Source organism: Parus major, chromosome 6 (assembly GCF_001522545.3).
Source record: "Parus major isolate Abel chromosome 6, Parus_major1.1, whole genome shotgun sequence".
Taxonomy (NCBI): domain Eukaryota; kingdom Metazoa; phylum Chordata; class Aves; order Passeriformes; family Paridae; genus Parus; species Parus major.
The window spans coordinates 1,501,565-1,513,648 of record NC_031775.1 but is presented as its reverse complement, the minus strand read 5'-3'; the positions used below and the strand labels follow the sequence as shown (position 1 = coordinate 1,513,648).

Sequence of the window (12,084 nt, the reverse complement as noted above, 5' to 3'; positions counted from 1 at the left end):
CTCTGCAGAGCAGGAATCACTTTTGTAATTGCCATTATACAGCAGTGAGGATAAAGTAATAGTAATTTTAATGAGCCTGGCAGAGGACATATCTGAGGCTCCCTTTCTATTTACCTCTATATAATACAATCAGAGGAATATAAATAACCAAGGCTCTATCTCATGTTTAGTTAACTGAGGGTTTGTAGATTAATTTATTTATTTTTATTGTCTTCTTCCTGCCCACTGAAGATGAAGGAAATTAAAACAGCAGTGAAGGGCTGATGATTGTCAATGTAAAATTAATCTTTGTCACAGACTTTCCTTAAGTGGGAAGTTGGGCTTTTGTGGGCAAAGGGGGGCAGTGCTCCCAGATGCAGCTGTACTGAAAAAAATTTTAACTGGCCATGTAAAGCCAAGTCCAGAGAGCTTGAGGTGATAGCTCAGGAGTGGGTGTTTGCTTTTGGTGATGGCTTAGAAGCTGCAGAGGAAGGAAGGGAAATGATGGCAGGGGTCACCATGCTTGTGGGCAGCTACATTTTTCTCACCAGAGGTACCTGGAATGAGGTGAGAAACTTTAACCTAATTGTGAAGTCAGGAAGGAGGGAAGAAGGAGCTGGTTCTAGCAAGCATTTAGCAGGGATTACCCTTAGTGAGTGTCTGTTTTAAGGAGATAGACAGTTATCACTGGCCACAGAAGGGCTCAGCTGCTGTTGGGTGCTCAGAAAACGTGGAGCTGTGTGTGCTGGAGGTGGTTAATCCCTGCCCTCTGCCCTGCCTGCCCAGCATCCATCTCTGCATCACGCAGCTGCACACGAAGCCCGGCGTTGCTGAGCAGTTCCTGAAGGATGTCAGGGACAGCATCCAGGACATCATGAAGGACCTCAACGCCAAGACCACCGGCATGGTGAGGAGCCCAGCACACAGTGAGGGGGGGTTTGGGGCTGAGGGTGTTTCTCCTGTGTAACAGCCTGCTCTTCTCTGCTTAGGGAGCCATCTATGGAATGGCACAGTCGGTCCCAGACAGGAGCCTGGTAGCGGAGATTTCCCAGGCCTACCTGGATGGCCTCTACAGCACGGATGTTCCCAGCAGTGAAAAGCACATGAATGGCTCTCCCAGCCACCACTGACTGTAGTGCAACAATTGGTGCCTTGCCAGCGAGCACTGGGGTGGTTCCAAAGGTTTCCTAGGGAAAGAGATTGCAGTTCCTTTGTTCCTACAATTGCAGGCCTGAGGGTGGCTTGATCTGGAAAAAAATCCTTCCCTGTCTTAGTCTGTTCTGAAATCTGCATTGTTTTCATGCCCAATTTCTGTTTTAGGGCTTTTCCTCCCTCCCCCCTGCCTGTTTTCATCATGGCTATTGATGGTGAATTGAATGTCCATTCCACAGCTCCGAATTCCTCAGGTATTCTGCATGTCACTTCATTCCATGTTGTTTCTCCTCCTCAGACCTGGTATTCAGCCAGTGTCCAGCCAAGTGTTAAATTTGAGTTCTCACATTGTGTTCCATGGCTCCAGTCTTCCCAGAAGTTAATGGTAGACAGTAAATTGGAAATTCTGTTTTCTCTTGAGTATTCCTGTAGGCTGCTGCATTTAACAGACCGTGCTGGGAGCCTTATATCTGTGTAATGCAGAGCTGATAAATTGGCAGAGGGAAGGTAGTGGCCTCCTTTTGAAATCCCCTCTGGAGATCTCAGTGAGACTGCAATCAATATCTGCTGAGGGGGAGAAAAAAGCAACACAAAATCCTTTTCTGGAATCTCTTGGAACAACAGCAGAAATAGAAACCAAGCAGGTGGTGTAGGGAGAGGAACTGGATGGTACTGAAAACCCCGGCTACATCATGGCTGTTTTTCTCCCCTGCCTCTTGAAGAAGACATGCCTTGACCACCCAGGAATGCTGTTTTCCCTTGCACAAATCTGGAGGGAGGTGCAAAGCTCATTTCACTGTTCAGAACTTGAAGGTTTTACACTGTCCCCTCACAATGCTGTAGCAGAGCCAGCCAGGCCCTGGCCCATGTCACAGCCAGGGACGTCGTGCACAGATGGTTTTTTTACCACGGTCTTTTAGTATCGAAAAGGTGACTTTTGTAATAGCAGTAATCTCAGCTCTTTGCACTGATTCTTTTAAGGCACATTCTCAAAAGGGCATTCACCATTGTGCCTTGATGCTTCTCTGGCTTTTTTTTTTTTTTTGTGACATGCCAGGGAAGGTTGGAGGGTTCAGCTGTTTGACCATGACATTGGTTGTGGTCATTTCTTTATGGTACTAATTCTGAAAACAAACCTCAAAGGCAGGCTGGCCTCAGAGGAAGCACCCTTGCCTGTTAGGTAGGAAAGTAGTTGCAATGAGCCAAGTCCCTTCACAGTATTACAGAGATGCTGGGAGAAGCAGAGGAAAGGATGCAGCAAGTCAGAGGTGTTCCAGCCGTGGGCACGTGGCTCAGCCTTCCTATTTTTCCCCACCGTTTTTAGGGTGAGAGCTTTCCTTGTGAGGCTGCTGTGGCCTCAAGGACAAGCCAGAATCTCTCAAGTTAATCCTGCAGGGCTTTCCCATGTTTCCTCTGAGCTTTTTGCATGGAGCAGAGAGGTGAAGACTTCACGCTGTGTCTGCACAGCCCTGTGCAGGGCATCTAAAGGCATCTCCCTGCTATGGCCTGTCAGCCTGAAGCTGAAGCACAGGAATTTTAAGGAATGAGAGAAGGTCACTGACCAGCTCCTGCACAAACCAGCACAGCCTTGGGCCCAGCCATTGTGGGAAGGATCCTGGCTTTCCAACAGCTTTATTCCCTGTGCTAAGAGACACAAGCATTTTGGCCATCTGCTCTGAGCTTGATGACTTCATGTGAGTCTCTGAGCCCTTTTGAAATCATTGAATTGCCCAAGAGTCTCTTGATGGTGGTATCAGCTCTGGCAGTTTGTATTGGACCTGTTTGTTCTCTCAAGGTCTTGCCAATGTGACCATTACTGTATCTCTGAGTTTGCAGTACTTTGGAGACAGTCTTCAGCGTCTGGCTACTGTGATGGTTCTCTTTGGAACCGAGATTTGACAAAACAAAACAAAAAAAAAAAAGGGGAGGTACTCTTTCTGTTTCTGCTTTAAAAGAAAGAAGGGGTGAGTGGATTAGGGTAGGCTGAAGGAGAGCAAAACTCCCTTCTCTTCCTTCCCTGGTTGCATTTTCCTCCCAGGAATTAGGTGGATCTAACAGATCAGTGCTCCATTTCACATTTTTGGATGTTTTTGAAGATGTTATTTGTAAGTCAATGTATTCTATCCTGGGCTTTGCTTATTAATAATATTTGTGGGTTTAATTGTTCCATGTGTATTTGTCCCACACTGTAAATGTAATCCTGTGGTCGGGAATAGGCCACTGTAATTCCCTGGTGTGTAGTTTTTATTCATCCTTGTCACCTAACATGTAATCTGCATCTACTTTATCATGCCAAATGGTCTTGGAAAAGCGGATTTACAGGCTGTGTGATTGTTTCAAAGACAAAAAAAAAAGAAGAATTTGATGAACTGGATTATGATCTGAAACTGGACGGTACTTTTAGACCTGGGGGGGATCCTTGCCCCTGTTAATTCCTTTGGGATTTTCAGCTTTTCCAAGCGGGACGCTCAATTTGTTGCTTGTTAGAAAGCACTCCCAAGGGATTCACCTGTTCTTAGGTACTAGAATGAAGAGTATCCAATGGGATGGACCAAGAAGAGATGTGTGTCTTCATGCCATGGATTTCATCTGCACTTTTCTGATGACTTGGGGAAGAGGGGAGCGGAAGGGTTGCGTACAACACAATAATACCTTGCCCAATAAATCCATGAGGACTTTTGAATGGACAAATGGGATGAGTCAATCTGATGGCAGTTTTCTGCTTTGCTCTGATTTGCCACTGTTGAACTGGAGGCTGAAATAGCTGGAGAGCTGGTGAAAATGGGCCTGGTTTGTATTAAAATGGTGCATTTTAGCTATCTATGCTCACTGAGCTCTTCTTTTTGTGCTTCAGTACTTGTTTGAATGAAAGGGGACCTGTTGTTCCTGGAATTTGCTCCTGCACAGCCTGGTCTGTGGCAGGGAGGATGGTTTATGAAGCTTACTAACTCTGCCTGAGGACTGCTCTGTCCTTCTGTCAAAATGAAGGTTGTGTCCATGTCTGCATCTTGTGTGTCATGTTCCAGGATGCTGGAAGTTTTAAGAGCTATGGATTTTCTATCAATACTTTGTAGAACTTTAAAGGGTTAAAAAAAGAGAAGAAAAAAATACCTGAACTGAGTGTTTGTAGTGTTTTTCCCCAGACTGTTGTGCTGAAAGCAGATGCTGTTGGTTTCACATGGGATTGTTCATTGTATCAGTGAAGATCTTGGACCACCAAATCCACCCACCCTTCCTCTTTCTGGGAAATGTTCCACCCTAACCAGCCCCTGCCCTGGTGCTGTGCTGCTTTTGTGCCTTTTGGTTGTACTTTGCCTGTGTTTGTGCCCCAGCTGTGATTTTACACGAGCAATTTTTACCTGCCCTGGCTTTGATCATCTCTTTGTCTTTCAGACCCCAATTGCTCTGAGGTGAATGCACCTGCCATTTCTGTGTGAAGTTTTTCTGTGGCAGGGGCACCTTCTGGAGAGCAGTCAGGGCAGTGCCTGCCCTTGGGAAAACCTGTTGGTGTCATTTGATCAGTGAGGCCTCTTTCCAAAGAGCCATCAGGTTAAATGAGATGTTTATTGTAAACATTTTCGGTTGGTATCCTACTGAAGGCTGGCTCCAGTCGGGGTGAGACCTGGATGTAATACTGCTAGAGAGGGGTTACAGCAATGACAAATTGGACAGCACCTTGCTGCTTGGTTACAGAGAAGCTAGAGGGCTCACAAAACACGTTTTAGGCAGAAAGCACATCCCAGGAGGTAAGGAGTAACAACAGGGGCTGGATGGGGGCAGGCTCTGGACAGATTTACTGGTGCAGTGGTGTAACTTGACTCTGGAAGGACATCGACCTGTTGGAGCCAGTCCAGGGGAGGCACCAGGATGATCAGAGGGGATGAAGCATGTCTGCTATGAGGAAAGGCTGAGGGAATTGGGATTGTTCAGCCCAGAGAAGAGAAGCTTTGGGAAAACTTAATTGTAGCCTTCCAGTGCCTGAAGGAACCAACAAGAAACATGGAGAAGGACTTTTTACAAGAGCATGAAGTAACAGGACAAGGGGGGATGGATTCACACAGAATAGGTTTAGATGGGATATTGGGAAGAAATTCTTCCCTGAGAGTGGCGAGGCCCTGGCACAGGGTGCCCAGAGCAGCTGTGGCTGCCCCTGGATCCCTGGCAGTGCCCAAGGCCAGGTTGGATGGGGCTTGGAGCAGCCTGGGATAGTGGAAGGTGTCCCTGCACATGGCAGGGGGTGGAAGGAGAGGTGATCTTTAAGGATCCCTTCCAACCCAAACCATCCCATGACTCTTATGATATGACTGACTCCTGGTGAGAGGCTCAGCAGGTGGGTGTGGGATCACATGGCTAAGGAAGGGTTTAAAGATGGAATTTGCAAGATTGGAGATGGATACATGCACCCAGAGAAGTGCCTCCATCCATCTGAGCTGCGCTGGGGAGGCTGGCGAGGTGCTGGGCTGTCTGGATCCAGGATCTAGCTTGGAAGTGGGAAAATGCTTTTTGGGTGCAGCCATCTAGGCAGGACACAGTGGCACAGAGGGTTTTTGGCTGTCTGGATCCCTGGTCAGGAGAGGGAAGCTGCCACCTGCTCGATGAAGCTGGCCAGGTTGATGTCTCGCTCCGATAAACCTCCGCAGTCGTGGGTGCTCAAGGTGATGTGAACCTACAGCAGACAGACAGGCCGAGGGGTTGTTGACAGAAACAGCAGGGCTGGATTTCCCAATGCTGCATCTGATGAGGCAGTAGCTCCAAACTTGTTAGCAAGATTCCCTGGGGTGGCAGAAGCGCTCTGGCACTTTGCCTGGATTTTCTCCTTCCTACAGCTCATCCTGGCCACAAGCTGTCACTGCCACCTCTGCCTTGGTCACAGCAGCCACCTGTGCCCATTTTCAGCTCACTCTTTCCCCAGAAGCTTTTCCTGTGGCTGCTACTTGATACAGGTTTAAAAAAGCAAGCCTGGTGCCAGCCTACAGCAGCTGTTCCTCAGCTGGACGGGGAAAAAGGAGGAGGAAAGGATCTGTGATAGCTGTAGGCTGGCTGTGATACAGGAGTAACAGCTGAGGGAAGAGGTCCTGCTGATGAGAACAGGACTTGCTGCTCCTGTTTTATCCCTCAGAAAAGGGAGCTGCTCCCTGAAGTGCTCTGCTTTGTCCCCACCATCCGTGTTGCTTACCTTATTGTACACATTGAACCATTCGGGATGGTGATCCAGTTTTTCTGCCTGTAGAGCCACTCTGGTCATGAAGCCAAAGGCCTGAAGGGTAAGAAGGAAAGTTATCTCTGAACTACTTACCCTGCAGCATATTGGTTTTCATCCCATTACTATTGATTTTACACTGCCAACCAAATGCAAGGCCTGGGATATTCTGGGAGTTTTCTATGGGTTTTCCTCCTCCTCAGGAATGTTTCCCAGACAAACTCTATGCTGGGTCGAGCACTTTGGTGTCTTGGGCAGGTTATTTTGCTCAGCCATTCATGTCAGGAGTGACATGGAGGGCTTTCTTTGGCTGAGCTTTGCAGAGGGGACTCCCTGCTCCACAACCTGGCTGTAAAACTCCGTGCCCCTGGTGCTCGTACCCGGTTGAAGTCCTTGAAGTGGAACTCTTTGAAGATGGCATCTCTGCCTTCCACCTCGTTCCACCCCACAGCTCGCAGGTTTGGCAGCAGCTGCTCCCTCTCCTCCGTGCTCAGCCTGTGGGCTTTTCCTGCCTGGCAAGGAAAGGAAAGTGAAGAGGAGCAGGTCAGCGTGGCAGAAGTGGGATGAAGCAGATGTTTAGAGCAGTGAGGCAGCCCATGGGTCGTGGAGTTATGGGAACATGGAGCCAGCTGCAGAGTGGGTGGGAGGGTTGGAATATCAATGTCCTCTGCTCCCTGCCTGGAATACATCCTGCATGTACCAAGGAAGCCCAGCCAGTCCCTTCTGTCCTCTCGCCTGCAACACCTCCCACAGTGCCTGAGGCACTAAGAAATGATAACCTGCATGAAGTTAAACTACAAAATACATTTTCTTTTACATATAATCTTCTGGGGGGGAAAAAAAAAAGCTTAAAAAGCTGAAGCTCTTGTGATCATTTCTAGATCTGAGAGCTGCTTTAGGGTTCTCCAAGCAGGAGGGCTTATTTATTTATTTATCTATTTATTTATTCATTCATTTATTGTGAGCCTGCTTTTGAGGAGAAAGAAGTGGTGGGGATCAGAGATGAGTCACACTAAGCTGCAGTTCAGCTGCTTTTTCCATCTCCTTTATATTACAATGGATTTTAAGAGGCTGTTTCTGCCTGTGAGGAACAAAGGGCAAGAGGGAGGGATTGTGGTTGAGCTCTGCCTTGGGCAGAGCTGCTGGTACTTAGTTTTTAAGGGGTGGTAGTGGGGAAGCAGCAGTTCTTGGCTTTGAGGAGTGTTTATAGGCAGAGATGAAACTAAAATGAAGCTCTTGGGGATGGGGGCTGCCCGAGCCAGCTCTACTCTGGCTCAGTGGGGAAGGCAGGAAAGAGTGCAGAGGGGCACTGCTCTCTGAAATGTTATGTTCTGGCAATTAAAATTCTTTCACAGAATCACAGATTGTTCTGAGTTGGAAGGGACCCACAAGGATCATCAAACTCCAACTCCTGGCCCTGCACAGGACAGCCCCAAGAATCTAGCTGTGTGCCTGAGAAGTCCTTGAGCTCTGGCAGGTTTGGGTGAGTTGATCTTTCCAGTTGGTGGTGATGATACAGGCCTCTTTGCAATTTATTTTCTTTTATGTGCTGTAGAGCCAAGTGTAGCAAGCTAGATATGAGTTGATTTGGTCAGCAGCCCCTTGAGACACTTTGCTTGGGCATCAGTTCTCAGAAATGGCACCTTAAACATTTCTGAGCAACTGAGGCAAATCATCCTCTCCTATGGTTTCCCTGCTCACAGGATGTACAAAACCAAAGAACCAGCTGTGAAACGGATGTTTTTGTGGGTGGTTCTTGCATGTTTTTGGGAAGATTGGAAAGGTGATACCCCATTCCCATGGCTGAGTGGTTGCTTACATGTCTGTGTATCCGTGACCCTTAGACTGCACAGAATGGAGAGTGCCAGGGTGTCACTGAACCCTAGCATGGGGTGGGATGCTTTCTCTCCCCCTGACATTGCAGCTGCAGGATTTTTAAGGAAGGCCTTCTTTGCCTCTGCATATTTTGGACAATCCCCTGCCAGCCCCAGCTCTGTCACTCCCTCTCCACCCCCAAAATGTCAACGGAGCGCTGGGCTGGGAGGGAAGGCAGTGAGTAAACATGACTTAGCTCAATAAACCCTGAGCCGTTGCCCTTCCCTGCTGATGGTGTGATAAGCCGGGCACAGGTATCTTAGCAACTGGATAACGTGGGGACAGAGGATGGCTCAGCACAGGGCGCTGCCAGGGGGGCACCCCTGGGGGCTCTGATGGGAATAGGGCAGGGCTGCACCAGGATTTGGGACCAGGGGCTGAAACCTGCTCCTTATGGGTGCTAACGAGAGGAGCTAAGGTAAAAGCTGGAGTTGTTGTTTGGAGCAGAGGGGTATGGATGCAGGGGGCTGGGTTCCAAAGCAGCCTTCCCTGGGCAGAGCAACAAAGGGACGTGGTGTAACTGTTCTTTTTCTCCCTGGTGTAATTGTTCTTTTTCTCCGTTGTGACTGTGTGGGAGGATGGCCCCCGGGGCTTTTTCCAGTCCAGCTCCTCCCAGCACCAGGGGAAGGCATGGACAGGCTGAGGTTTGGCCCACAGAGCACACAGAGCCAGCTCCTCTGGCTGTGCCACAGGGCAAACCCTCTGCCTGGAGCACTCCCCCTGCCCTCCATCCTGCTCCAATCCATCCTTCTCCACCCCAGGACACTGGCCAGCCTGCTGCTTTTGTCAAGATGGCATGTTAATGCCTTCACTCCTTTAAAACACACTCTTCTCATTAGGGAAATGAAATTATTTTGTTTTCTTCTGCTGGTTCTCAACTGCCAAAAAGTTGGGATTTTTATTTTGTTGGGTTTTTTTTGCCAGCAGGAAACCAAGTAGATGTGTTGTGAAACTGAGGGAAAGGAACAACATGGAAAATTGGGAGAATCTGAACCCTCTTTCTCTAACTAAAATCTTCCCTTTTACAGAATCCTGGAATGGTTTGGGTAGGAAGGGACCTTAAAGCCCATCCAGTGCCACCCCTGCCATGGGCAGGGACACCTTCCACTATCCCAGGCTGCTCCAAGCCTCATCCAACCTGGCCTTGGACACTTCCAGGGATCCAGGGGCAGCCACAGCTTCTGTGGGAACCCTGTGCCAGGGCCTGCCCACCCTCATAGGGAAGGATTTTTTCCTAATGAAAGGTGGAATTTCCACCTAGGAGAAAGTACAGGAGTCAGCCCTGGGCGGGCGGGCAGGGCTGGACTGGTGCACTCCACAAGGCCCACGGGCTTTTGCTGCTATGGAAAAGCCGATTTCCAGCCGGGCCGGGCGTGTTGCAGGGCTGTGCAGATGGAGCACACTTGGGTGGTCGTCCTTGCCCTACAGAATGTGGGGAGGGTCGCTGCTGGGGGACCTTTTCCCTCCTCCTTGCAGAGGAATGAGCCTGGAGAGCGCTGCCTTCGGAAATGGAGCAGCAGCCGGCGGAGCTCCCACGTTACTGATTAACCGCAGCGCCCTGCTCCTTTCCCCCTTCCCTCCTGCCTCTCCTCGGAGCCTCCAGCTGCCGCTGGAGCATTTCTGCCTCCGAAAAGACAGAACAAGCAGCCGGCTTTCCCCAGCAGCGAACTTACCATGGCCCGCGGCTCTCCGTGCCCTCCGTCCCCGCTGCGGGTCGGGTGATGCTCGCCGTGCCGGATCCCGCCGGAGCCGGGGCTGTCCGGGATGGCGGGAGGCGTGGCGAGGCTACCGGGTCCACCCACGGCCAGCCGAGCCTTGCCAGCACTGGCCACCTGCCTGTGGGGCCGCACGGGGCCGTGGGGCTCCGGGGGTGCCCAGACAGGCTCTCTCGGAAGCCCTGCACGGCACGATGCGCTCTCCCCCTGAACCGCGCACCCTTCTCCTGCTTCCTTAGCCCGGGGCACGAGGAAAAGGTGGAGCGGCATGGAGGGGGCAGCTGGAGCCAGCACCGCTGGATGCTGCTGGCAGCAGGTGTGAGGAGGGTGATGGTGCAGCTCGGAGCATCCCCGGCTGCGTTGTCTGGGACTGCCCGGGGACTGAGAACCGTGGGAATGGGGAGGAAGGAGGCCAAGTGCCCCACGCAACATTCCGAGCGTTCTTAATGTGTTTTCTGCCGTTGCGAGGGAGTGGTGTGTTCATGGATGCTGAGTGCTGCTCCCTGGCATTTTCCCTCTCCAGGCCAGATGGATTTGTGCCCATGTCCTGCAGCTCGTCGTCTGCTGAACCCACTCACATGACGGGCAGTTTTCCAGTGCTGACAGCAATTTTTTACTGTGCTGGTGTACGTGGCAGACAGAAATTCAGCCCCCTGCTATTCCCTCGTGGCTTTCTTCACCTCTGAAGCAACTAATTCCAGATTATTTTTTTTTTAATTTTTTAATACAGTGTGACATACATCCCTTGTATATACTCTTGTGCACATTTTGTTTTCTACTGTAAGGGATTGTGGGTACCACAGAGATGATTTGTTTTTTCAGCAGGCAAGTTAGAAGGAAGCAAATCCTTTCCTTTTTCTTTTTTCTTTTTCCTTTTTCTTTTTTTTCCCCTCTGTAGTGTTTGCCAGGGTAATGAAAAGGAAAAATGAGCATCTTTTGTGTCCTGGGAGATCCTGAGTGTCTGTCCAGGGAGAAAAGACTTGCAGAGCAATGAGGCATCTCAGAAGAAAATAATTGTGTGCAGATGTGGAGCTGGAAGTTTTGCTGTGGATGGCAGGAGGAGGTGTGCTCTGAGGTTTCCAGCAATGAAATCAGGTGCTTGTAGGGTTGGGAAAGGCCAGCAGAATATTTTCTTGGCCTAAGCTGGAAGTGCAGGATTATCATTTTCATCACAGGCCAGAAGAAGAGCCCCTGTAAATAATATTTTGAGCAGGTGAACTGAGGGCAGCTGGGCTGGGTGACAGTGCCTGTTTTGGCCTCTCTATTGATCTGGAGATGGGCAGGAAGCAAATCCCTCATGTTACCTGGCTTTCCCTTCATTGGATTTTCCTCCAGAAATAGGATCTGATCCTATTTCTCTTGGCAACACGAGTGCTGCCAGTGCAGAGCAACTGATGGCCTCCTCAGCTCCCTAGAGGTGGAGAACATCAGGAGAAGAAGGATTCCTTACACTGCCTTCTGTCTGCTCAGCTCCTTTGTAATGGCATTTTCTCTCCAGCTTTTTCTGCCAACAGTTCATGGGAGGGGTCTCTTGCAGAGGAATGGACTGGTCCTGAAAAACAACAGAGCAGTTAAGATTTTCCTCACTCTACAGTGTGGAATTGTGTCCAGGGGAATCCTTTGGCTGACTCCTACACCTGAACCTCTAAGTTCCCCTTCTGCACAGTTTTAATTTCCCCATCTGAAATGGGACCCGTTAGGTTTGTTTTTAATGATTAATTGAGGGGTGTTGGGCAAGGTGTTTGCTCAGAGCAGTTTGCACCCTGTGCAAGGAGTGAACCTGTTTACTGGGAACAGATTTTTGCTCTTTTTCCCTTTCCTTTTTGTCTGTTTTACATCTGTGCTGCTTTTGGTGGCAGCTAAACCCACACATGTACAATATTCTGCATATTTGGAGGGAGGTCTTATACCATCACGACTGATATTCTTATTTTGTCAATAACTTTTTAACAAAATATATCTTACCCTGAAAACTGCTTTGCTTGGAAGCAGTGTTCTGTCTCCCATCTCAGAATTTGCTTTTGCAGGGATAGATGGGATATTGGGAAGAAATTCTTCCCTGTGGGTGTGGGGAGGCCCTGGCACAGGTTGCCCAGAGAAGCTGTGACCCAAAGGGTGTTTTAAACCAGGGTGGGCCAAACTCTTTCATCATCTGCAATCTGA

At 49.5% G+C, this 12,084-nt stretch overlaps 2 protein-coding genes and 1 long non-coding RNA gene across 3 annotated transcripts in view; 2 read left to right on the top strand and 1 right to left on the bottom strand.

Annotated features, from left to right (window-relative positions):
* SGPL1 (sphingosine-1-phosphate lyase 1) overlaps nt 1-4,247 on the top strand; it is a 30,106-nt gene extending 25,859 nt beyond the window's left edge. Inside the window, exons 13-14 of the mRNA XM_015633610.3 lie at nt 766-886; nt 969-4,247. Coding sequence (XP_015489096.1) covers nt 766-886; nt 969-1,109 — 262 coding nt within the window. The 3' untranslated portion in view covers nt 1,110-4,247. The remainder of the gene's footprint in view (nt 1-765; nt 887-968) is intronic.
* A 429-nt stretch (nt 4,248-4,676) lies between these two features.
* Nucleotides 4,677-10,277, bottom strand: PCBD1 (pterin-4 alpha-carbinolamine dehydratase 1). The gene is made up of 4 exons (XM_015633611.2): nt 9,880-10,277; nt 6,712-6,843; nt 6,308-6,388; nt 4,677-5,797 (listed from the first exon to the last, which is right to left on the bottom strand). Exons 1-4 carry the CDS (start codon nt 10,189-10,191, stop codon nt 5,699-5,701), a joined length of 624 nt encoding a protein of 207 aa, XP_015489097.1. The 5' UTR covers nt 10,192-10,277; the 3' UTR covers nt 4,677-5,698.
* LOC117244636 lies at nt 10,146-10,671 on the top strand. Its single transcript, XR_004498095.1, has 2 exons — nt 10,146-10,237; nt 10,445-10,671. It is a non-coding gene; the product is annotated as an uncharacterized LOC117244636 (long non-coding RNA).
* Nucleotides 10,672-12,084: the final 1,413 nt, after the last annotated feature.

Excerpts from the sequence above, each read along its gene's own strand:
- PCBD1 (XM_015633611.2), bottom strand. The coding sequence starts at position 10,191 with ATGCCGCTCCACCTTTTCCTCGTGCCCCGGGCTAAGGAAGCAGGAGAA. Across the intron at positions 6,389-6,711 it reads ACTTCAAGGACTTCAACCGG|GCCTTTGGCTTCATGACCAG; the intron begins GTACGAGCACCA and ends CTTACCCTTCAG. Across the intron at positions 5,798-6,307 it reads GGTTCAATGTGTACAATAAG|GTTCACATCACCTTGAGCAC; the intron begins GTAAGCAACACG and ends TGTCTGCTGTAG.